This window comes from Crassostrea angulata, chromosome 3 (genome assembly GCF_025612915.1).
Source record: "Crassostrea angulata isolate pt1a10 chromosome 3, ASM2561291v2, whole genome shotgun sequence".
In the NCBI taxonomy this organism is placed as follows: Eukaryota; Metazoa; Mollusca; class Bivalvia; order Ostreida; family Ostreidae; genus Magallana; species Magallana angulata.
In genome coordinates this window covers 4,754,581-4,781,138 of record NC_069113.1, presented here as the reverse complement: position 1 = coordinate 4,781,138, position 26,558 = coordinate 4,754,581, and the positions used below count along the sequence as shown (strand labels likewise).

At 35.1% G+C, this 26,558-nt stretch overlaps 4 protein-coding genes across 6 annotated transcripts; 2 read left to right on the top strand and 2 right to left on the bottom strand.

Annotated features, from left to right (window-relative positions):
* Positions 1-321: 321 nt before the first annotated feature.
* LOC128175925 (26S proteasome regulatory subunit 6B) lies at positions 322-4,054 on the bottom strand. Of its 2 annotated transcripts, none has more exons than XM_052841838.1 (9): positions 3,910-4,054; positions 3,416-3,517; positions 2,895-3,081; positions 2,620-2,766; positions 2,318-2,521; positions 1,888-2,055; positions 1,023-1,099; positions 701-925; positions 322-497 (listed from the first exon to the last, which is right to left on the bottom strand). In XM_052841838.1, the coding sequence occupies exons 1-9, from the start codon at positions 3,940-3,942 to the stop codon at positions 384-386; spliced, it is 1,257 nt and encodes a 418-aa protein (XP_052697798.1). In that variant the 5' UTR covers positions 3,943-4,054; the 3' UTR covers positions 322-383. The 2 variants fall into 2 exon arrangements, with proteins under 2 accessions (XP_052697798.1, XP_052697797.1); XM_052841837.1 differs by having other exon boundaries at positions 3,904-3,957.
* Positions 4,055-4,162: 108 nt separating this feature from the next.
* On the top strand, positions 4,163-13,268 carry LOC128175921 (clathrin heavy chain linker domain-containing protein 1-like). 2 transcript variants are annotated; one of them, XM_052841831.1, is made up of 11 exons: positions 4,163-4,243; positions 5,637-5,819; positions 6,075-6,262; positions 6,508-6,653; positions 6,750-7,082; positions 7,495-7,740; positions 9,536-9,547; positions 11,769-11,943; positions 12,257-12,442; positions 12,603-12,802; positions 12,885-13,268. In XM_052841831.1, the coding sequence occupies exons 1-11, from the start codon at positions 4,241-4,243 to the stop codon at positions 13,100-13,102; spliced, it is 1,890 nt and encodes a 629-aa protein (XP_052697791.1). In that variant the 5' UTR covers positions 4,163-4,240; the 3' UTR covers positions 13,103-13,268. The 2 variants fall into 2 exon arrangements, with proteins under 2 accessions (XP_052697791.1, XP_052697792.1); XM_052841832.1 differs by lacking the exon at positions 9,536-9,547.
* A 456-nt stretch (positions 13,269-13,724) lies between these two features.
* LOC128175926 (uncharacterized) lies at positions 13,725-22,646 on the top strand. Its single transcript, XM_052841839.1, has 3 exons — positions 13,725-14,211; positions 14,914-15,002; positions 21,163-22,646. The coding sequence occupies exons 1-3, from the start codon at positions 14,037-14,039 to the stop codon at positions 21,580-21,582; spliced, it is 684 nt and encodes a 227-aa protein (XP_052697799.1). The 5' UTR covers positions 13,725-14,036; the 3' UTR covers positions 21,583-22,646.
* LOC128175927 (uncharacterized) lies at positions 22,436-26,165 on the bottom strand. The gene is made up of 3 exons (XM_052841841.1): positions 25,562-26,165; positions 23,636-23,849; positions 22,436-22,918 (listed from the first exon to the last, which is right to left on the bottom strand). The coding sequence occupies exons 1-3, from the start codon at positions 25,759-25,761 to the stop codon at positions 22,790-22,792; spliced, it is 543 nt and encodes a 180-aa protein (XP_052697801.1). The 5' UTR covers positions 25,762-26,165; the 3' UTR covers positions 22,436-22,789.
* Between the last annotated feature and the right edge of the window lie 393 nt (positions 26,166-26,558).

Here is a 26,558-nt window from a genome sequence, read left to right as displayed (position 1 = left end):
TTATTATGCCCATTTCATAACTTTTCAAAGATCCATCATTAGAGACTCATAATTGGCACATAAATGATGTGTCATGACCCTGACCTGAGGTAATTTGCGCAAGGTCAAGATTACATATACTAGTAGTCAAATCATTTATTTTCTAATACTCTGGCACTTTCACAAAGCTTCCTTGATTTTTTTCAGAGGCAATTTATTGTATACATCATTTTTCTCATCACTTCTCTCAAAACCACTATTCATTTCTATTTGTGAGGAAAAGAGTCCAATTTTGAACCTCAGATCATTAACTTTTTAACATAAGAGATTAAAACAAAAAGGTTGGTGTATACAAAGAGAATTTATTTCAACAAACATGTCTTTTACAAATGTTTATGAGAGAGTTACTTATAAAACTCGTGTTCAGTTTCATCCTTTTTAATATTGTTCTTGTAACCCTTTTCAAAGTCTTTGGCAAGCACTATATATCTGTTTTCTCTCACTGCTTGCATACCAGCCTGTAAAAGAAAGTATATTTCATTGACATTAAGGATATGACACTTTACAATTCTGTTTCTTAAAAACAAATTAAAAATTCAAAAGTTTGCAAAGACAAGATATTCATAGAAAAAACAGATAAGTATGTTATAATATGATCTTTCAGGCATTCCTCTAGTCTACATCCCCGCGCCTAATAAGAATAAACTTCTTTATGTCTCACCTCCTGACAAATGGCGTTGATATCGGCCCCACTGATTTTGTCTGGCCTGGCCACATAGTCCTCTAGGTCCACCTCCTCGCTCACGTTCATTTTACTGGTGATGGTGGAGAAGATGAGTCGTTTCTGTCGTCGATCAGGAATTGGAAACTCTATCTTCCTGTCAAGACGGCCCGGTCTCAGAAGAGCAGGATCCAAGGTGTCCGCTCGATTGGTGGCCATTATCACCTGTCGTCACAAAAACACAGTCTTAACTGCTAGGTTATTTCTTAATATGTATTTGCAAATTAAAAATCCTCCTTAAGAAGATGAGAAAAATTCTTACCTTAACATTGACAGTCTGATCAAATCCATCCATCTGGTTGAGTAGTTCTAATAAAATTCTCTGTACCTCTCTGTCAGCTGCATACATTAAATAAAAGGTTTATAGTTTAGTTATTTTGGCAATAAACAAATAATAAAACAAATCACATCTGTACATGTAGAGAGAACAGACTTCTATAAATCTTTCACACAATAGGAATAATATAGTACATGTATATCATTAAGGAAAATTAACAGGTATAGGCCAAACATAGGCATTTTATAACCTTCAAATTCATTTAATCAAAACATTTTCAGAGTGAATGAAAATTATCCTGCTTTTATTAGAAAATGATATTAGCTTACAACATAAATAGTGTATATTTCTCTTAAAAAGTAAAAACCCACTTTTACAGGAAGAAATTAACAAAATTTAAATGCTTGGGACAAATTTAAGTAGTAAGATAATAAAGAAACAGACTGAATGAAACAAAAGGTGAATAGATATACAGATCCCTATCATTTAAGGCAGAAACTAGATATCTGTGAACCAAAGCCCCTGCTCTGATGTGAACATACAAAATAAGCAGTCGACATTTTTTTTTTAGCCTTAGAAAATTAAGGCTAAATATTAACAAAGTCATCATTTAACAGGAATACGACTTCCTTTGTTTGGTAAAAAAAGCCTAGTATATGGCATACCTAAACAAAGAGTGTGTTAAAATTTCAACCGTTTGTGATGAATAGTTGCTGAGAAAAATGCTACACAGACACAAGTATAACAGTAATCCCCCTCTCCTTAAATATAAAATATCTGTCTCTAATGATATATATTTTTATACATCTTATTTGTTTCAAACTACAACATACAATGTCTATGCACTTACCTCCTGTTTGTGCATCAAATCGTTTAGTTGCTATAGCATCTATTTCATCTATAAATATAATTGCTGGGGCATTTTCTTTAGCCAGTCTGAACACATCTCTCACCATACGAGGTCCTTCGCCCAGGTACTTCTGGACAAATTCGGAACCAACAACTCTTATGAAGGCAGCTACCACAAAGACAAGTTTGAATTAGTTTTTCAATCAACAATAATTGTTTTATACACTTTTTGCTTTAATAGAAATCACCATTCTACATGATTTTATCATTCATTACTACCATATATTATCACTTGAAATAGGAGTATGCATGCTTTGATGACTATTCAAAACATTTGTAGTTCAATTCTTTTGTTGTTTTGTAAACAATTATCACATTTTCAAAGTGAAACAACACAGATCTAGAAACAAGTCTTTCACTTTTCTATTTACCTGTTGTGTGATGAGCCACAGCTTTGGCTAACATAGTTTTACCACATCCAGGTGGGCCATACATAAGGACACCTCTAGGAGGGTCTATACCAATCTGTTTATATAAATCAAAGTGGGTCAGGGGCAGCTCCACTGCCTCCCTGACTTCTTGCTTCTGGATGTCCATCCCTCCTATGTCTGCGTACTGAACGTCAGGTTTCTCATCTACAAAACAGGAATGACATTGCAATTAGATGTACCTGTAGGTATCTCAGTTTTAGCTCAGTAAAAGTGAATGTAAAAGTAAGCAACATAATACATACCAGCCTGCAACATTGTGATGCTGCTATCTGCCTCAGGGGGTAGGACATCCACCAAAGCATTGCTGTGCTTGTGGAGAGCTACACTGGCAGATGGCTTTAACAATTCTCGGTCAATAGTTGACAGAATTCTCACATAATAATTAGACCCTAAAAAACAAAATTTAGAATCAATAAATTCAGACAACAGTGGATTACTGTTGGAAATATATACCAGTAAAGTCCAAGAAACAGCGGAAGATTTGTATACTCTGTGTATATCATATCTTGGTGCATACCAGTAGTGGAGCCAACAATTCCTGTGTTTTGGTCGACTGCTTCCAGGAACTGTCCGATGACCAGAGGGACACTCTGAATCCTCTTCACCTCTTCCTGAGCATGCAGGTACTCCTTCTTGAGATTTTTTTGTTCATCTTTAATATACTCCTCCTGAACTTCTAAAAATTCTAGCTGCCTCTGAAGTTTCTGAGGACAAATAATAAATTAATAATTATTGTATCCAACTGTCATCAAATGAAGGACTTTACTTAAAGGCTGTTTCAATAGAAACAAAGGCCAAAATAGAATAAGTATTTGTGTGGAATTGCCTCCCGTCTCTTTGAAATAACTCCTGCTGATAAAATTTCATGAGCAAGAAATAAAGAAATTTTTTACATGGAGATTTTTTATCTTTTACCATTTTTTTATTTATTAAACTTCAAGTTTGAAAATGAAAAAAAATTCTCCAAGACAGCAATTAAAAACAAATATTTTTTAAGGATGGCCCAATTTCTCAATTTATATTATAGATGTGTCTTACTTTATATTTGACATACAGATCCTCCATGTCTGAGCCAAGAGGGTCCAGGTGTGTGGCAGTCTGGGAAGTCCCAGGCCGGGACTCCAACACAACAGAATCCTCCTAAAGAAAACGTTCATGATATGATAATGATAGAGATATGGTGTTGGGTCAACAACTTATATGTCGTCTTTAAATTGTTGAGCAAATTCGGGATAAACATGTCAGGAGTAGACTCCCCAGTCCCCAAACTCACCATCTCCCCAAACTTGTAACAAACATTTCATAACGTAAACATTTATCAGTGATATAATGTCATAACTTTTCACAAATATATCAACATCACATAATCATAGAATGACAAAGCCATTTTGATGTATCATTATACCTAATTTTTAACAACGTTTTGGGATTTTTAAGAAGTTTTAACACATCAGCAATCAATAGATATACAACATCCTTCTATATTAAACATGTTGTTTAGTCAATACTTCGTTTACAGTACAAACCGGCACCTTTTCTTGTGGTTGCAATCCTATCTCCTCCATTTTCTTTTTTCTTCACTTTGAATGCGAAACGGATACAATTGTATTTTTTTTTAAATGATAGTTTTCTAAAACATTATATAGGGAATAATTTCAAAATTTTCATTAAACCCCTTAAACTTATCAAAACATATATCTCTGTTGGAAATTGATAAATAATGGATAATGGACATGTTATAATTTTCCAATTATATCCGAAATTATATATTTTACAAAACTGAATTCAAAAAATTACGTCACGTCCTGCCTACCACTTGTTTAAAAATGGTGGTCGTACATCGGGTTGAGCATAATAACTAAAATGGTACGTATGTCCTTTTGCGTTGAATTATCATGTTGCATATTCCATGAGAAACGTTCATTTGTTAAAATAACAATTTTAGGACTTCGAATTCTTTAATAACATTTAAGATCAAAGATTATTTACTGTAGCTGTTGTTTGTAAACAAGGAAAGGTAAGTAATCCGTGTATGTCTACCATAGGCATATATTTGACATTTTATTTAACATGTTTAAGGATCAAATCTAGCATCAAGCTTGTGTCGATCTTGATGGAGTTGATAAATGTGACAAGGACCCCAAGAAATAAAAAAAAGATCTGAGACTCACTGTCATCCATAAGAAACAAACTTTGAATTTTTATTATAGTATGTCCCAAGCTATTCCTGTTGCGCATTTGGAATATTTTTAATAAAAATACACATACGTGTGAAAAAAAGTGAATTCAACAAAAAGGAAATTTTCCTAGATATCTTCATTGACACTGTTCGTTTTTCACCTACAAAAATTCACAGAAATGAAATTAGGAATGTTTACATCTTTTCTCCTTTCGGAAGACACTCAGAATACCTCGCACAATTTTTCAACATTATCATCTAGGTACCTTCATCTACTTTGCAATGGAAAATTCCCATCGACTTTTTATTTTTAGCCATGTACTAGCTGAAATCTGACAAGCTAGAGTGCACATGGGCATTTTAAATATGAAATCTTAGGATTTTTTTAATAATATTAATTGAACATCGTTTGAACTGAGAAGCATTTGTGAATATGGAACAATTTAAGAAAAAGTGCGACATAAATAATAATCTTGGAACAGACTTCTGTGAAATTATCAACAAGGTTATGTTTATTTTTTACAAGAATGGAATTGTAAGTAAAACAATCCTATATGATATATTAAAATTTTTGAATTATATTGCAATATATAGCCCCATTTAAAGGAGTCTAAAACACTCAATTTTGCCTCTCCCCCAAATAATTCACCCAAAGCCTTTCAACCCATGATAGATTAAGCTTGCACTTTTTCTCTTCACTATTCTCAGAATATGATTCTTCTGACATAGAGCTTGTGGGGCTAGCAGACACTCTATGTCAACCACCAGCAGTCACTACAAGTTATCTCGCTCCAATTAAGTTAATGTAATATTATGATATCATTGCACAGGATATAGCAGTCATAATTGATTTTAAGAAGAAATGCAGTTTCTTCTTATATGATTTACCTGCAAAATCAAATGTATGGCAGAACTGCTTAAGTAACAAAAAATGTCTTCTATCTATCACACTAAAAGCATATATTACTGCAAACATTGTCCACAGACTAGATACATGTATGTTGTGTACACACACAAACATATGTCATAGAATATGCAATTATTGATGAGAATTTGTAAAAACTAATTTTATTTTAATAGAGTCAAACTTCAAGTCGAGCATCGACACCTGGGGGTTACCCAAAAATCCCTCCAATCATCACCAATGAATCTGATCGAGTCTTCCTTCTTGATCTGAATGATTACATTGAAGATGAAATTAGAAAAGTAAACAGTGAGGAGGCAGAACAGAGATACATTATATACAGGAATGCATTCAACAAGGTAAGAGTAAATGGGCAAAAAGTATTCAATAGTAAGGTAACACTCTAAGATGAAACACGGAGCATTTACCTGTATGCTGTCATTCTTTGTTCTAATGCAGATCAACATAATGGTATATACATTTAGAAATGTAAAACTTTTACAAGGATTTGTTTCTGTAATGCAGAAGACTGTTTCGATAGATCTTAAACAATGATTCCATTTATTCAAAAGTATAAATAACTTTATTATTAAAGAGACTTAGTACCTTTGCAGATAATTGAATATGTGACAGCATACAAACCACTGCTGACCGCCATCAAGAAGGAGTATGAATTCACCATTGATTCAATCAGAAAAGGGCAAAGAGAGGCAGATTATCTAAATGGCAAACTCAAAGCAATGGCATCTGAACCCTCTACCATCAGAAATTACAAAAAGAGGGCAGATGAACTAGAAGAGAGGTATTTATGTACTATATTAACATTGTGATTTGAAAAAACCTTGTACCAGTAATAAGTTGTATTCAAGAGAAAAGAGCTCAGATATTTTATATTCCTGGAGGTACTTTCTACTTCACTTGGTGTTTTCTTGTCTCTTATTCTAATATGAAATTTGCATGAAGATTAATCTGATGAAAATATTAATTTGTTTATTGGGTGTATCCAGAGACAAAGGTATACAAATCTTTGATTTGATATTGTTTTAGGATTTCCATTATTGAAAAAGACAATGATAAGCTTCAGCAGCAGCTACAGGACCTCCGATCCAAGCGACAGCGAAGGGAGGAACTGGAGAGAGAGGTGGCTGAGCCCCCAAAGAGAGAGCTGAAGAAAGACAGGCGACTCATACCAGGTAGTGTCTTCTACAGAAATTAAGTCTTTTATTCAACCTTTTGGTGTCTGAAGAATATTTTATATTGTAATTGACTCATTGATATTTATTTTGCAGGATTATCATTGGAGGAAGCTACAGATCTGAATTTACTGTACAAAAATTTGGATATCTTAGACAGACAGTTGAAAGATTTAAACATTAGTTTTAGAACTAGATATGTTCCAAAAAGTCAGAAAGTGGATTTTAAAAATAAATTAGATACCAAGGTCAATACCAGAGACCAGTTGTTAAGACAGGGCTTGATCTACAGAGCCAAGCGGTACAGATTAAAGATAGCTGTAGAGGCTGCACAGGCTTACAACCGCTTCAAGCCGCCTCATCAGACAGTTGGAGATGCTGTGACGTTTGCCATTGCTCAGGCCACTGGACTGCAAGTTCAGGAAAAAGGTGTGTGTTCAATAATGAAATATATATCAATTAATGATTGCTGTTAGACATGATTAAGATCTGTAAAGCTCAAAGGGCTTCTCAGAAGATTTTATTAACTACCAACCAAGTTTATATCTTTGTGAACATTTTTACACTGTTATTTATTTCATAAACGTCAAAATATTTGGAATTCTAACATATCATTGGCTTTATATTCATAATATTGCAGTAGTCAAACCATAAGCTTGTGCAATAATCATTGTGACATCATATATGACCCCTTGACCAGCTATAAAATAGTCACACAAAAATGAACAATTTTGCTCTTTGGCAGATTCATAAAAGGAAACATGTTTGCAATCCAAAATTCAGCAAATTAATCAGTTTGTATATGCATTAATTTCATTAAAATTTTAATCATTTAACACAGATGCAGCTGGACAAGAACAGAATCAGGGTGAGGGAGAGAAGAGAGATGGCTCCCCTAGTGCGGTCGCCACAGCCTCGTTTGAAGATGATGACCCAAATAAGGAGAAGGAGGCAGAGATGATGCTGGAGTACATTGAGAAGTTCAATGAGTTGTTCGAGGACGGGAAGTATGAGGAGGCCGCCATTCATGCTGCCAACAGTCCAAAAGGGATCCTCAGAACCTCGGCCACCCTGGCTAAGTTCAGAGGTCAGTAAAACCACACACAATGTCTAGCTATATCTGTAGCAGTTTACAACAACATGCATACATATTATCACATCTCATTCCTTTATGCTTTTTAATGTGTTTTACAATAAAATATTTTAATTCATGTACTGGAAGGTCAAGTTGAAGTACTTACGGGTATACTGGTACCAATACTTGACATCAATGCTTAAATTGCATCTAACTTAAGTAGTGGTAGAGTCCATTTTATCTGAGTATTTGATAAAAGGCAGGTTTCAATAGTTTGTAAAGTTTCATCTCAAAAACCATTTCATATCTCTTCCTTTTAGGAATGAAATGTTCTGTATGCAGTAATAAGACATACATCATACTATGTTCATGTATCCTTATAATTTTACATGAAAAGATTTTTTCTGTATAGAGCATCAGTCAGATAATTACCTGTGTAATTTACATGCAGTACGTAGTTAAGATAATTGGAAAATATCAATAATTCAATTGATATGGTCAGGAATTTCATTACTGGTATGGTATTGAGATCTTCAAATATTTCAAGATAAATTCATGTTTACCATATGTGCATAATTCAATAGTTGTAAGCAAAAAGTTCTTTGCCAAATATTGATGTTGTTTTACTGTATTGAGAGTGAAAATAGAACCAATAGGCACATTAATCAATTCTTATTGGACTCTTTAATTGAATTAAAGTACCTATCAACTGCACTATTCATTTCTTCAAATGGTTCAAGATGACTTCGATTTAGAACTCGGAAAGATACCATGACCGGTATTTGTTGTATTCACAAATTGAATTTGATAAGACTATAAATTCTTTTTTAAATAAATCCTCCCTTCCAAATGAATTCATGAGAATATTTATTTGTTGCATGAACCAATTCAATTATTGCACTTCTAATTGAATTCATGAAAATGACAATTCAATATGTGTTCTCTGGAATTGCATCATTGTGCATATGAATTGTTTTTTTAAATTTAATGAAAGCAACAATAACTCAATGATATTCTAAAGTAAATGAAGATATATTCCATAATGAGTTAAGAAGTTTTATATATTTATTATTTGGAACTTCGTAGCTCTGGGTGCTTGATGAATAGAATCCCTCTATCAACAGTGTCGGTACAAGTCGCTCAGTATCAGGTCTAAAAAACTCAAAGTTGATATATTTTGATAATATACAGTGTTTTAAATAGAACATTGAATAACACATAAGCTCAGAATCAAGGTATTACATTTTAATACATTTAGATGTATAAGATATTGGGGTTAATTCACAAATTGTCTGCGGAAATAGTTTAGGCAAATACAATTAGAAAAGCATTTTTAAAATCATTGTAATCGATATCTTAAGTTTCACTCTTAGGGAAGAGATTTTTAACAAAGCTTAAAAGCTCAAGTACGGGATTATTTCCTTCTAATATTCAATTATACACATGTATTTTAGTCAGATCCTTTAATAACTTACTTTAAATTGGAGCTACACATTTTTTTACTGTTGATTTTTTTATATCAATCTTTTACAGTCTGAGTCAATGTATCTTCCTGATCGTTATCTGCAGGTTTTAAACACTGAGTGCCCTTTAAATGCAAACAATAGAATATTGAAACATGAGATTATGTTATTATGCAAGACCTCAAAACTGTGCTAGGTGACAACTACCCTGCTTGATCAGCCATTTTATTTGATTGCATGGATAAAATGCACCTTCTTGCAGTATTGATACCTAGCTGCAGACAATAATGGATTATTTATGCGTAAGAGCTACGTCAATGTTCTTCCCGTTTTATTGTTTTCAGCCGAGAATGAAGGTAGGTTTTCACCCACGTTGTTTAATCCTCTCAACTTGTGTCGACCTGTGTTTTAATGCACAAGTTAACCTAGCCACTTTACTTTGTTACGGATTTGTCTTTACTACCTTAAAAAGGTAAGGTTATTTCAATAAAGTAACTCCAATTCAAAATATAGGATGCTTAAATGTATGTCACCATGCCGTGGATGACTTTGAACTATAAAGATATTGAAATGTTACGGTAGTTAGGTACAGTTATATACATCAGACAGCAATACCATTGGGAGCCTGAAATGTATAGTAAATGTCTGTATTACTATAAGAGAATCCAACAACAAGGAACTTGTTAGGCACATTTTTATGTCCTACATACAGTATCTGATAACCTTAACATTGTAAACTACTGGGTATACATTGCTGGCTAACAACACAACAGTAAGAATCCCATTAAGCACGTAATATGAATCGAACACCCTACCACTGAGAACCTGTTAGGGGAGGTTATTTGTTTCTAACAACCCTATGAACTGAAACCCATTTTTGAATATCATTTTGAATGGGTTTTTTAAATGCAAGTGATGTTAGAGAGACATACACTGTATTACCGTATCCAACATGCATCAAATTATGTGGTTTTTGTTTACGTATTACAGTACTTTACTGGTTACCAAATTGTAGCTACACAGCTAGACATGCACCTAATAGGTTAAAAAGATGTTGGTTGCAAACACATTCGTTTCTTAATGATTCCCACTTTATGGCTTGTAGGATGCATATTTTTGCACCTAACAAGTTTCTTAGGATAGGGATATGCATCGTCGGATACCCATGGGTGATCGCGTCTTTTACTTATCATGATAAGTAAAAGGCGCGATCACCCGTGGGTATCCGACGATGAGGGATATGTCAAGTAAAGATATCTTAACCTTTCTGGTCCTAATGGTCGGCTTGTTAGATACGGTTCCATATCGTTTCACAATCATGGGGATTTTGAATAAACATAACTGTCTAGGTTCCCCAAAGATGGTTTGTTAAAAACGGATCATGGTGTCTATTTTGTCCCTAATGGCTGGGTTGTTATATGTATCTTTAGACTTCTTAACATGTTACCAAAATCAGGGTTCCGAAAGGTAGGGTTGTTAAATCGTAACTAGTTCCTGTTTGACGGGATGTAAGAAACAGACAGCAATGTAGTAGATGGTCAGTTTCCAAGTGCTAGAACTACATGTATTTATATAAATAAAAATGATTGGTTTCAAACGGTAGAGTTTCTAAATCTATATTGATATTTTTACCGAGATGTCCATGCAGTTCTAGCACTTGGAGACTGATCATCTACTACATTGCTGTCTGTTTCTTACAAATATCTACAATAACTCCACCTCCTCAAACTATTACGTAAACGTATTCATATCATATGAATATTACAGCCCTTCTATAAGAAACATATTTTACACAGTTATCTGTATCTTACATTCTTACAAATGGGACCTAAAAGTTAAAAACAAACTGGTACTGTACTGTACTCGTTTAATATTACCCGTCATGCATCTATAAATACATGACGATACCCAATATTCACAAGTTCCAAACGTAAGGTTTGTTAAACACCGACAACGTGTTAGAGACAGCTAACACGTATTAAAGTTTCCTATTTATAGTAATCTTCCTTTTGGAACCTATTGGACAGTTATATGTTTTTAGAATTCTTACGATTGGGAACCCTTTTAAAATGTATCTAACAAGCCTGCCATTTAGAACCAGATATATCTGTATTCTCCATCCCTCAAAGGGGAAATCCTTACTTATTGTTAAATACGAAAAGGCATTGCTTACCTGTCAATCTTCTACAGTTATTTTCAGAGAAGAAATTCGCCATGATAATTTATATAAATCAAGGAATGATGTTTTTATCTCGATTTATTTGAATACTAAACCTCACCTTATATGTATGCACGATTACGTTGAGTGATGTCCATATTTACGAATTATTCTTCCATTTTGGTTTTTTTTTCTTTTTCCACAATTACCTTAATATCGTTATCTATTGATATTAGCATTATTTTAAGAACAGAACTATAATTTCAAAAGTATATCAAAAGTACCAAGGTATTGAATTATCAGTAGATGTGCTCATCAGTACAAGGATTTACTAAGTCAATAAAAAATTGCATATTTATTTTGTTTTACGATAAGTAGAGTTTCTTTTTGACCTGTTGATTGTGTCTGTGTGCTTGTAGATGTGAAGGTGAGGCTGAGTCATCGATCCCCTCTGTTGGCGTTCTGTGATGCCATCATGGCCTCTGTAGGCGCCGTTGGGTGTAAGCCGGCCGGCGAGCTGTCCACTGAGTGTGTGGAATGTGCCTTAAACGAAAACCGACTGGATCTGCTGTCTCACTGGATATCTCAGGACAGGTAATCAGAAAATTACTATGACCAAGACAATGTAAAAATAAGTCTATAAAGTGAATACACAGGTAATCAGAAAACACCGAAATCCAGAACACTGTAAAAGAAATGTGTCTGAATATTGTAAACATACTGCCGGTTGTAAAACACGTCCACTACGCTGTTGGCCAAAATTTTTCAATGATAAAAGTATTTTTAAAACATTAAAATGAATTATAGTAAAAGAAGTCAACGTAAAACGGTTAAAGATGATTTTTACTGCAGTAGTTCTGGGTTTGTTCCCTTCAGCCGTTGATTGTTGTTTCTGTTTTTTTGACAGACTGATGCTGAGTAGACAGATCGGTGACCTGATCAGCGGACACTGTGGCTGTAAGGTGCCCTGTAAGTGTGGCTGCCAGGCGCTCGCCCAGAATGTCTACACCAAGCTCCACCTCCACCACCAAGCCATCATCTGTCTCCTCAAGCAGGGCAGGGTACACGCTGGAATCGAGTACGCCAAACACAAGTAAGACTGTGTATAACTACTAAGATATACAAACGTTTCTGTCCCTGTTGATGGTACATTTTATACAAAGAACATAAATAAGACGTATTGATCATCGTATAATAAACTAAAATATTGTAAAACATGGTCTTTGATTCATTGTCATTGTGTTTGGTTGTAGGTCCCCGTTCACAAAGGAGATGTATGTGGAGGTGCTGAGAATGTGTCCCTCTCTACAATTGATGCATGCCCTGGTGGCAGCAGACGACCAAGGATCCAGACCGCTTCCTGTGGGAGTGGTCATACTGACTGTGCTAGAGAACAACAGCTTTGATCTGGTTCTACCGTTCATTCAGGAACTACAAAACAGAACGGCAGACGGTGAGAAAAAGTTTTGTGTGATTGAAGAAAAATGTTTATATTAAAAAAAAACCCATTTTAAAAGTTAATTTGATATTCACAGATGACCCAAATACGAGTCTGTTCCACGATGCTGTGTTGGATGACATGGAGACGAGTACAGATGAGTGGGACAGCCTGGTGAAGATTCTACAGGACCAGGGCTACGAGGAGACGGCCACCAATGTCCTCTCCACCATCACTGTCATGTCTGCCATGAAAACTGTCCTCTATAAGAGTCTAGCAGACGACAGACCAGACAGTGCTGCCACCCAGGGATGAGTGCATGGTGCTGCCACCTAGTGGTGAATAATACTGGTGCGTTGCTTCCAGAGTGAAGGACGGGATCTTGTGATCAACGGAGATATAAGACTGGAGAGCAATCCGTGTATTTCAATGTTGGCTGTGTATATTTGTTTAGAGAATAAATTTTATATTTGAAACTATGTACTCAAACTTTATTCTATCTATGCCTTGATCAAACTCCACATGTACTAAAAAACGACAAACTGTTTTTTCCAAGTTGTTTAATAAAGAACATTGCACCCTGAGTGAACATTTCAAGATAGCGAAAATATATTAACACGAAAGTATGAGCAAGATAATAAGCTGTAAACTATGAACAAATCGCAAGTATTTCCTATTACATACTACCATTTTTCATTAACAAGCGTAATTATATACTTTGTTGAGCAGGATAATGCATTTCCCGTTTATGTCCTATTTAGACGGCGTTGATTTTGAGACACATAAAAGGGCATATTTAATGTACATGTACTTAACTTTGGGGATAATTACAAAACAGGTTTCGTAGTTAATGGAGCCTCATCATTACTGATCCTGTATATAATTAGCTTTTTTTGTTTATTGAATCCTCACAATGTGTTATACAAGTCACGTGCCTTTTCCGGAAGTCGATAAAGGATGAGGCGCGGAGGTTATTTGATGTGGAACTCGGGGTCATGTTTAAGTGTTTAGTTGCTCAGTTGATCGTTGTAAGACATAACTAGTGGTTGACTGACCTGACAGCACGTCATCCTGATCCAAAGACCGCCAAAACTACCAACAAGGAAAACTAAACCCATTGACAGTGCCGGGGATCAGTTTACGTGTGAAAAAAGGAAATATTTATTGATGGATAATAGTGCGACGGAGTGAAAGGAAAGTATACATGGGGATAAGTAGGAGGAAGTAACAGGCCAGTTCACATCAAAACATGGCTGAGGATCCCTCCGCCGCGGGGGACGTCGATAGTAGCCCCAAGAAGATTAAGGTGACGGCGGTGGGAGACAGTGGGGTGGGGAAGACATGTATGCTGATGACGTTCGCCAACGACGAGTTCCCCACGGACGGGCGCATCCCCTCCCTGTACGAGGGTGGCACAATCAAAGGTAAAGTCCATCAGGCAGCGGGTCCAAATTTTAAAATGATTACTTTAGAGTTATGGCTAGTTAACACTAACTCTTTCGTTCTATGGTGTAAGACGTTGTGGTGATGCATGCATATAACCGGAGAGATGTCACGTTTTCAATAGGTCACGATGTCCCTCCAGCTAGTCAATCGACGACAGGTGATGAAGTACGAGAATGTGCATTCTTAACAACTTAGTTCTAGTACTTAGCTGACAAAAAGGTTAACAACGTGATCATGTGTTCATGATGTAAATCAGTCAACGCAAAATAATGGTTCAAGGATCAAAATTGGTTATACTCATTTCATGCACAGATTTTGAATACACGCATATTCCTACATTCAGATTGTGTTTTGGACTTGCCCACATATCAAATTCATTTACAAGTACTCTGTGCTTGCTTATACTATAATGTTACATCGATATTATAAGATTTTAGAAACTCAACATCCGGACAAGCTGAATTCTAGAAAACACTGATAAACTATCTATGATCAAACTTAAGTGTTTTATATTGGGATTAATGATGGAAAGAGAAGGGGGATATTTTGTTTTACTTCAGCATTAGTGTAGTATGCAATATGTAGTTTTATTCATATAATAAAGGTCACTATTCGGGAAGACATCTGCTTTGTTAAAACTACCCACTCATCACATTAACGCCTCTTGACTTTTTTAACAGCCGGTAGAAACGACGCTTATGAGGTTCCGGTCACTATAGAGGTGTGTAACACCAACTACACTCTAGGACTGACGGACACTATAGGCGAGGTGAGTCAGGGAGGGGGGAAATATCACGTGAGTCAGGGAGGAAAACAACACGGGTTATCTAGACAGTTTGTTTTAGTGTGCAAACGGAAGTGAGTAGTCTCAAGATGGGCTTCCGTGTTGAAAATTGTGATCACTCCAGATAAAAGCCTTACTTTACAAGTTATTAACGTTAAATGCATTTACAGCTGTGTTTATGGTTGGCTGCTTTATGTTAATGGTTGGCTTACCCAAGTTACTGCTAAGTACGATGATAACTATTTAGTCAACGAGTAGAATCTGTGAAATCAAGTGAATAAGTTTGTCGTTGTAAGGTCAGGGCTCACCAAAGTCCGGACCGCGTATGATAGGGTTTGTGATTATGTGAACCTCTTGTGAAAAATACTGGTTTTCCCAAACCATAATTTAAATTATAGAATCAACAGCTGCAGGTTTTTTTATCGAGACCTAAAATTGTGATATAGTTGTTCATTTTTAATAAAAAGTTGAAATCATTTTAGCCCATACGCCCACTCAAAGAAATCATAATTTTGAATATGTAAAGTTGGGTTTTTAAAAGCGTTTGTTGATATCTTTACACTCAATTGAATATTTAGGGTCTAAAAAAAGTACTCCTAATAGAGAAGTGTTGTTTCTACGTTCTAGCATGTAAGGCCAACTTTTTAAAGTTTAGCAAATACAAATGTTGAATTTTTTCTAGCAAGGACATAAATTCTAAAATACTATATGTACTAGTATATAGATCCCTGTTAAAACGGTTATATAATTATAATGTGAGGGTTGGTAATATATATCTTATAGACATATTGTTGAACATGGCTTTTGTCATGTATATCAGTGGGCGTGTTCGTTTAACTTTGTCTAGCGACGAAGGCTGAAACACTATATTTCATTTCCCCATAATTACATCAAGAATAAGTTGTTTACAACACGACTTTAGTTACAACGAAAACGTGGGATTGCTGTCTGCATTTGCATGTGGAGAGTGTTCTAGTATCTTAAAAAGTATATATTTAGTGGATCGGTGGTTTCGTATTGCTTGCAGTCTTGCATTTGTTTGACCGGTACTGCAGTCCCATATCAAATCTGTACTAAACAGTTTTGTTTACATGTACTGAAATCTTGAACAGGATTGAACATTACTGTTTTAAATGTCATCTCGTATTATGTTATTAGTATTGTATATAATATAAAGAATAGTATTGTATAGTACTGTAGTTTTGTTAAAAGTTGTCTTAGCTGAATTCTAGCATTAGGTTGTCTAGTACTGTTGTATTATATTACAAGTAGGTTGTCTGGTACTGTAGTCGTGTATAAGGTTGTCTTGTACTGTTGTCTTATATCACAAGTAGGTTGTCTGGTACTGTAGTCGTGTATAAGGTTGTCTTGTACTGTTGTCTTATATTACAAGTAGATTGTCTGGTACTGTAGTCATGTATAAGGTTGTCTTGTGCTGTTGTCTTATATTACAAGTAGATTGTCTGGTACTGTAGTCGTGTATTAGGTTGTCTAGTACTGTTGTCTTGTATTAGTAGTAGGTTGTCTGATACTGTTGTCGGTTATTAGGTTGTCTAGTACTGTTGTCCTATATTACTAGTAGGTTGTCTGGTACTGTAGTCGTGTATTAGGTTGTCTTGTACTGTTGTCTTATATTACTAGTAGGTTGTCTGGTACTGTTGTCGTGTATTAGGTTGTCTAGTACTGTTGTCTTATATTACAAGTAGGTTGTCTGGTACTGTAGTCGTGTATAAGGTTGTCTAGTACTGTTGCCTTATATGACTAGTAGGTTGTCTGGTACTGTAGTCATGTATAAGGTTGTCTTGTACTGTTGTATTATATTACTTGTAGGTTATCTGGTACTATTGTCTTATATTACAAGTAGGTTGTCTGGTACTGTAGTCGTGTATTATGCTGTCTTGTACTGTTGTCTTATATTACAAGTAGGTTGTCTGGTACTGTAGTCGTGTTTTAGGTTGTCTTATACCGTTGTCTTATATTACAAGTAGGTTGTCTGGTACTGCAGTCGTGTATAAGGTTGTCTTTTACTGTTGTCTTATATTACAAGTAGGTTGTCTGGTACTGTTGTCGTGGATTAGGTTGTCTAGTACTGTTGTCTTATATTACAAGTAGGGTGTCTGGTACTGTAGTCGTGTATAAGGTTGTCTAGTACTGTTGTCTTATATGACTAGTAGGTTGTCTGGTACTGTAGCCGTGTATAAGGTTGTCTTGTACTGTTGTCTTATATTACTTGTAGGTTGTCTGGTACTGTAGTAGTGTATAAGGTTGTCTTGTACTGTTGTATAAGGTTGTCTTGTACTGCTGTCTTTTATTACAAATAGGTTTTTTGGTACTGTAGTCGTGTATTAGGTTGTCTTGTACTGTTGTCTTATATTACTAGTAGGTTGTCTGGTACTGTAGTCGTGTATTAGGTTGTCTTTTACTGTTGTCCTAAATTACAAGTAGGTTGTCAGGTACTGTAGTCATGTATAAGGTTGTCAAGTACTGTTGTCTTATATTACTAGTAGGTTGTCTGGTACTGTAGTCATGTATAAGGTTGTCTTGTACTGTTGTCTTATATTACTTGTAGGTTGTCTGGTACTATTGTCTTATATTACAACTAGGTTGTCTGGTACTGTAGTCGTGTATAAGGTTGTCTTGTACTGTTGTCTTATATAACTTGTAGGTTATCTGGTACTATTGTCTTATATTACAAGTAGGTTGTCTGGTACTGTAGTCGTGTATTATGCTGTCTTGTACTGTTGTCCTATATTACAAGTAGGTTGTCTGGTACTGTTGTCGTGTATTAGGTTGTCTAGTACTGTTGTCTTATATTACAGGTAGGTTGTCTGGTACTGTAGTCGTGTTTTAGATTTTCTTGTACTGTTGTCTTTTATTACAAGTAGTTTGTCTGGTACTGTAGTCGTGTATAAGGTTGTCTAGTACTGTTGTCTTATATTACAAGTAGGTTGTCTGGTACTGTAGTAGTGTATTAGGTTGTCTAGTACTGTTGTTTTATATAACTAGTAGGTTGTCTGGTACTGTAGTCGTGTATTAGGTTGTCTTGTACTGTTGTCTTATATTACTAGTAGGTTGTCTGGTACTGTAGTCGTGTTTTAGGTTGTCTTGTACTGTTGTCTTATATTACAAGTAGGTTGTCTGGTACTGTAGTCGTGTATTAGGTTGTCTTGTACTGTTGTCTTAAATTACTAGTAGGTTGTCTGGTACTGTGGTTGTGTATAAGGTTGTCTTGTACTGTTGTCTTATATTACAAGTAGGTTGTCTGGTACTGTAGTCGTGTATTAGGTTGTCTTTTACTATTGTCTTATATTACAAGTAGGTTATCTGATACTGTAGTCGTGTATTTGGTTGTATGGTACTGTTGTTATGTATTAGGTTGTCTGGTACTATAGTACACGTACTATGTAAGGTTGTCTTGTAGTGTAATCTTGTATTAGGTTGACAGGTGCTGTAGTATTGTGTCAGGTTGTCTTGTACTGTTGTCTTAAATAAAGTTGCTTTGTACAGTAGTACTGTGTTATGTTGTCTAGTTCTTTGTTAAGTTGTCTTGTATTATAGTGTTGTATCAGGTTGTCTAGTATTGTAGTATTTTGTTACTTTGTGTGGTACTTAAGTTTTATTGGAGGTTTAAATACGTGTATAACACATTATGTTCTTGGATGACTAACCTTTCTTTGGGTGATAATACTACATAACTATGCCGTCCGAGAACTAAGAAACAATATGCAGAACGCACTCGTCTTGGAACGTTTTTTTAAATCTCAAATCACGTTTTTTAAGTGCAAATGTGACTTGGAAAGCTGTATGCAGATGTACGGTATAACTATTATAATAATTACTGTAGCTGTAAAAGGGTATATAAGCCAGTGTAAGTCTAACACGAATTTTAGTTTGGGGCGTGCCATGATTTCCTAAAGTGAAAAGTTGATAAAGTAAGAAATTGATCCCGATATTGATAAACATCCATGTGCATATTATCAAGCATCCAAACTCTCAAGATAGATTTATACGTAATTACACACTCAAATGTTGTTGTTTTTATTAAACCTTAACTCGTACATGCACTATATAGTTGTCGATGGTATGAAAACACTTAACCGTGTCTGTTATGGAGTTAACTTATCAAATACTTTATAGTGTTTAATTACAGGCACGGCCTTCTCTTCACATAGTCATGTAAACGGATAGCCGTATAAATGACTGTGTGAGAACTTTTCAACTAATTTTATTCTTTTCTCCGTTGAATGTTTTAATGTCCGTTTAAATTCTTCTACTCGTCTTTTTCCTTTTCTGTTTCTTCCATTTATTGTCTCCATTTCTATCAGCCGTTTTCTTTTCTTCTTTTGTCATATAAAAATCCAGCTCTTCCATGTGTCGCCTCTTTAATACTTTGTAAGAATTTTCTGTCTTCAAGGTGTAATTTATTTTGCTTCTAATTTGCGATAGTATCCTTGTACTTTTTCATCTACTTTCTCTTTCATCTCTGGTAGCTAAATTGTACAAAAACTACGTATGGTTAACAATACAAGTAACTCCTTCAGTGATCCAGTACTATAGTAACTCCTTCAGTGATCCAGTACTATAGTAACTCCTTCAGTGATCGATGCAAATGTGTAAAATAACTCAACGAGATTGAAAGAAGTCAAGAAACGTTAGCGGGTTATATTATTCTTTTCTGCAATGATCGCTACCATCATAACCCGCATGAATCATCAAAGAAAGCATTTTATTGTTTATATTAACATCTTTCTTTAACAAATTAATAAATTAATTGAAAAAAGTAGGTAAAATTCACTAAAATAGTGTTAACATTAGTATGTTAGCTAAAAGAAACAGCCAAATCGTGTCCTGTGAAAATTTGAGCCTGACATCATCATGATTATTTCGTGCAGTCCGTGGTTTTTCTGTATTCGCAGTAGGTTTCGTGTAATCGATAAACAGGGCGTGCTGATTTCAACTGTTTTAATAGAGCTATGAATTAACTATAGGCCTACGTGTACGTTTCCGTAAGAAATAGAGAGAATCATACTCGGTAGATGTAAATACATATAATGGAATAAAGTTTATACATAAACAAACTGTCGTTTAGACCGCTCATGTTGAATAAATCAAAAGAATATCTTTAACTTTTAGAACTGGTTAAAATTGGATAAACGAATCTATTTGAATAATAAAGTTACTGAAATGATGTTATATTTGGTCAAAGGTTATAAAACGTAATGAACGTCTAGGCTTACTTACCCAATACCCATACAGTTATCATGGATTTTGTGTTTTATATCCTCGGTGACTGAGTTACTTATATATATTTGTTTGTACACATAAGACCATTTGTTGTTTCTGAAGTGAGACAGGCGCCACTTGATTGTGACTGTGTATTATGTATAGTTTTTCTCTTAAAACATTTAGAAAAGCTGTTTGCCTAAATCAAAATTTTAAAATTTAATGCGAACTATAGGATATCCCTGATTGATATTTGAAAAGTGAAAAACGGATAGGGAGGAGCGGACTGTTTAGTTTCTTTTTGTTGTTGGACTTAGTTACTGTCAGAGAAATAAGGATTGCCAAGAATAATTATTTATACCTTCCAATTAAATAAATGAAATTAATATGCTAGTGGCTATAAAACAAAATTGTTTTCGTCTTTTTATTCCTTTTCAACGGTATGCTGATGATATTTACCATTTTCTAAAATAACGAGTAGGTTTCATTCTTTTATCGTAGTTTGATTTCATCCATATTCGATGACATCAATTTTTGTTTCATGCACAGGGATATGTGAATTTGTTAAAATTGATTTTTCCCTAAAAAATCTATTGATTGACTGTTTCTTTCTGGCAATGAACATGCATTTTGTATATTGACATAACAACGCAATTCACGAATATTCTAGTGTTCAGCGAATTATGATAAGACTCCCATTAATAAAGATAGATTCAGTTTAATTTGAGTATATAATTCCGATTTTTTCTTGATTTCTTAACTTTTCTTTTACAAATTCATTCAGATCAAATGCTCGCATTTACAATAATAACTTTGTCCAATTTCATTAAACTTATGACTTCGCTTATGACGGAAAATGTTCGTCATCAAATTTCAATGTCTTACATTTTACATGACAAGAGTATCTCTTCATCTTTTACAGGACGAGTACCGCAGGCTACGGGAGCTGTTCACCAGTGGCACGGATGTTTTTCTAGTGTGTTTTAGTGTCGCGGATCCGGAAACTCTGGAGAATGTTAAACGGAACTGGCTAACGGAAATACGGATACTCTCTCCCAAGGCCTCTTATATTTTGGTGGGAACCAAAACGGACATGCGAGAAAATACAGAGGTGATAAGCCGACTAAAAGAGACAAACAAGCGACCTATTTCCTCTCAGGACGGTGTTAAATTCGCCAATGCTAACGGTGCAAAGTCTTATGTAGAGTGCTCCGCTATGAATAAAGACGGATTGAAAGACGTGTTCGAACAATGTGTAATGGCAGCAACCAATCAACAACCGGCCAAGGTCAAGGACAAATATAAAGAGAAACACAGTGTTGGGCAGTGTGCTGTGTCCTAACCAATCAATGACCTTGACCTGTGTGTTGAAATACGGCGTGTTTGCAGCAACCAAAATGTTCAGCTGTTTTAGAAGAATATTCTGATCTGAAGAATCCGGCAATTGTTTGATGACGAGAAAATGAACGAAGTGTGAACATATCACCCTACACGATTTTATAAAAATAAGCATTAAGAACGGTATGTTCTTTGTATTGTTGATTTTACAATCGTTGTTTACTGAATTTTATTTTCTCAAAATAAATTATGTACAATATAGTCGTGTACTTAATTTAATTTGAGTTAACAACTCTACATTTTGTATATCATGTCACTTATGTTTGATTCATGTTACTAGTATATTTATCATTGTTTTTCACTGAATTCGTTAGCCATTTTAAACTCAAAGATATTGACCTTTTTAGGTCACATGAGTCACTCAGGTGATCTACAGTATCGCAGTTGGTCTTCTTCCGTCGATGTGTGTTTGTGCGGAATTTAAACTGTAAAATTTATAACCTCACCACGCCCGGGTTTACATGGCGGGACCAAATATGCAAAAAATGCCAATTTTTTAAAAAGACCTTCTCTATTCCCACACATGTGAAGAAAAACTGAATGCATGATTATAATGTCTATGAAGCACACCCCCCCTCCCCCCTATTTTCATGAATAAATGTTTTTAAACATCAAATAATAGAATTGGAAGTAACTGTCAGAGGATCTGAGATTTGGGTAAGGGTGTAAATTTCGAAATGAAGCTTAAAAGGCAAACATGAAACTCTGTGGTATGTCAATCTAAGGGCTTTGGTACTCAGGTGACCATCAAGGCCCGTGGGCCTCTTGTTCTAGTTTTATGCACTCAAGGTCGAGTATTGATTGTTTCTATATCTGCTTTTATTGTAGCAACATCTGCATAAAATATTGTACCATCCAGTAAATTTGCACAAAATAATATAAATACAATATGCATATTTGCATGAATTCTCATTCAACATGCACCATAATTGCATGGTTCTATAGAAGAATTACTTATGTAATATTGCTTCTACTGAAATAAATAATTTAATGAAATAAAGATATAAAGTGTTCGTTGTGTTTCTGTGCCTGCCAAATTAGTCAACGTCCAGAGTCCCATTATATCAGTCTGTACTCGTAACGTTGTACACTTGATATGTCCTAAACATTCGTTTACAGCGTTCCTATACAGGACTACAAGGCCATTACTGTCAGGCACCCTGTTGTGGTATATTAGATTTGACAAATCCATACAAAAGGCGATAGTTCTCCTGTAATGTATCTGTAAACCGTTCATCTAGAACCAAATGTAAAGAGTTCATAAAGCATTCCTCCAGATCCTGAAATAGACCAATCAAACACAACGTTAGCAATCTCGGCCCGACCCGAACACATGAGATTAGCAGTCATTTAAGCCAACAAAGAACACATTTGTCTTGTTAACAAAATCAATTTGATGTGAGGCGATGGTTAAAAGCAAATGTTGACTCTGGACTTAAGATACCGGTATCATGACTATGAAAAATAAAACGCAAATAAATCTCTATACAGCTAGGGGGTCTCCTAAATGAACATGGTCGATATAAAACACTGAAACAACTGCAATTTTAGGCAATGTGTACATATCTAGTATTACAGTGCTATCATGTAAACCCCCGTGTCAGAAATTATTTATCTAGATACAATATTCAATGACAAGATTGAAGGTTATTCCAATTAGATGCTTGTATCATAAGCTAGTGTGTCCTTCATGTTCTGATAGTTCGTTTGTCCGGAAATTTTTAGCTAAAAGACTATAATAATGGTTGAATTTCAAATTTAAAATTAACAGTTTTGCATTCTTTTTAACACTTTGAAATAATGCATTATAATTCAGTGAAACATGTTCAATAATACGTGTAATCATATCATTATTGGATTCAAAAGATAATGTTGACTTGGATATTTATGTACGGTTCATTTTATTTACTTTTATACTGATGCAAACGTTCTGTTCAATGATGTGCGAATACAAACAAAAGGAAGAGTGTGTTTGAAGATAAAACTAAAACCGGTACCGTGATAAGCTGTAACGTGAGTTGTTTTCCGGTGTGTTCGATTTCGTCAAGTGCTGCATCAACGTTTTCCAGATTTTGAATAACCTCATCAAAGAGTCCAAAGATCTGCATGGCGTATGTCTCAAACTCCAAGCTCTCCCTGAGTTCTTCCTCTGTGTTGAGACTAGCTATCATGGGGTACTTCTCTCTGTATTCGGGGTGTTTCTCCAATAGTCTGTAGAATGATACAATATCTAATGACGTTGCTGTTTTTGAAAATATAAGGCACAAACATCGTTAGTTTATCCATGTTTCTTTATTTTAACTGCCATTTCCAGCTGAAATAGAGTGTAATAGATTCCAAACTCTACGAGTTTACGTCGTAAATAAATTGTGACAAAATACAGTGAACTGAAGTGAACGTGTTCTGAATTGACAGCAGAAACCCCATACAAAGCTGTATGAAAAGAAGCTCATTTAGAAAACAGCTTGAAATTTGTGTAAGCAATTGATTTAATATTGACAATGTTATCTTTTTCTTTATAAAAAGCCAGCGGAGTTTAATGGGTATGCAATAACAGAAAAGCGGGTCCAGAAAGCAATAGTTATATTTCTTATCTATTCGATCGATTTTTATCTTCGCTTTGTTAAAAATAAATATATCAAAATTGACTAAAACAGTTCATTTTCAACTTTTTTTTCACGTAATGACATAATATTGAGGTGAGAAAAAAACAGAAAAATATAGTTTACAGTACAAATTAACCAATATGTAGACATCAGGGTACAAACAGTGTTGGTTTTTTTTTCTTATAATTCCTTCTAATGATTTTTTAACAGATGATCCTATTCCAGAAAAATTTACATAAATCTGCAAGGACATTTGCAAAACGTTTATATATTACCAAAAATAACGATTGTTAGATACAGCGTATTTCATTTTATACTTAATCTTCACTCAAGAGCTCAACAACCTCCACCTGCCGAAACACATCCGACGACTAGTGTTATTACATGCACTATATAGTTGTAAAATACGTGCACTGCTCGTGCAAAATATCTCTCAAGAATCATCAAATTCTATATTCAAAGCTAGGCCTATCTTCGAAACTTGTTATTCGAAGTTTTGATTAACAAGTATCGATTTGCAAAAGAGATGTTTAAAAGAACCCCAAAAAGTTATCTCTTGGATAAGAGTACGTTCATATATTTAATATAAAACGGTACTTTGTACCTAGAGAAGCAATGACAATCTTTACGACATCCATTTTGTAACAATGTCTCCCGTGGGATTTAAACTCGAGAAGGGTGTCCATATCTTACAAAACACACAATACCTAGTAATTACAATGCGGAATTAGATTTTAATTTACTTTATCCTCCAGGTCAAATGCTTTTGTAGAGGAGAACTTTAACAAACAATTTGTTAATACTAAATACAAGTACTTGAAACCCTGCTATTAATATATACTGGTATACATTCACAGTGTCATATTTATAACAGTCGAACTACAGACTCAAGTATATACATAGTAAAAAAAAATCCCTAGGTGTCTCTCAAAAATCTGTCAAATAAATTTCGATAACATGACACTTGTAACAACTTTATATATTTCTCTAAATCGAAAACCACATTGCAGAAATTGCAATACGTCCAATTACAGGGAAATCGGAATGACCCTTCAAAATATCACGATCATTGAACCCTATGGTCAAAATGTGGTTACATACAAAAATGCAAATTGATAAGCTCAACTGCCTAAAAATAATCGTCGGTGAAGTGAAAGCCATTATTGGTACTTAAAATACGTAATTAAACATGTTATCTGAAACGTATAAGAAACTTAAACGTGAGTAAAATGATGAAGGGGGATTTAATTGTGACATGCCGCGGCACTTAGCCAACCCCCCCCCCCCCCCCCCCCCCCCCAAAGGTAGAATGGTTACCTGATAAGAGTTTCTTTGGCTGTGTCCTCCATCACCCGGGCCACCGATTTCCATCCATTACGAATATTAAAGATCTGTCGGTAGTTTGAGAACGGTAGGCGCGGATCCACAGTCTTGTTGGTGGATGAAGAGTCGGGTAACTGAGCCGACTTTTTGGATTTACTTTTCGAACGCTTCAATTTGGATTTCAGGTTCCCCATTGTAAATTGTTTTGTTTTTTATCTGTATATCATTCCCCAGAACAGGTTCTCCAAGATCCGTGAACCCAAAGAGCAGTGACCTTTCCAAACGTATCAACCTAAAAGAGGCTTTTTCCGAGTACAAGTGCGAGAGAACGACGCCCCTTTAATGCAAGCATTCATTAATCTCAGGCAATAGGCAAATATAGTCGGTGATCCTCTGCCAAGTTCTCCGAATATCATTCAACATCAACTTTACCCTTTTGGAATTTCATCAATTCAGCGGGACATGCTTCTGTCACAAGTAGCCCTTTCCGTTTTCCCTTTTTGTGTCCTTTGCCGACTTCTGCGCCAAACACGATTTCAAATATCACTCATTAATCCGGTAATAAATTCTATTCAGCAAATCTACCTGGTTTAATCCTTTCAATATATATGCATTGTTACGGTTCGCTGTTAGCGGGACCTTTAACGGTGATAAATATCGCCAAACAATTGCAGGTTTACTTATGTTTGGCGATTTAAATTTCTTATATCAGAAGGCTCCGAACTTTTTTTACAACAGAAATACAAACATGAAATTAATGTTTTTGAATATTTCAAAACCAGTAAAATGTTACCGAATTCAAAGCATTTACATAGTTAAGAGGGAGATGGAAAAAAAAATAAAGGAAACTTGTTGATCCTTGCCAAGAGGAGGGCAGGTGGGAGATGGAGCGCTTTCCAAGTGACGAATGAGATGTTTGCGTGTGACAGGGCTAACACCGTGCGCTCTTCACAAGGTGAACTATCTGCTTATCACGTGGCGGACTTCAACA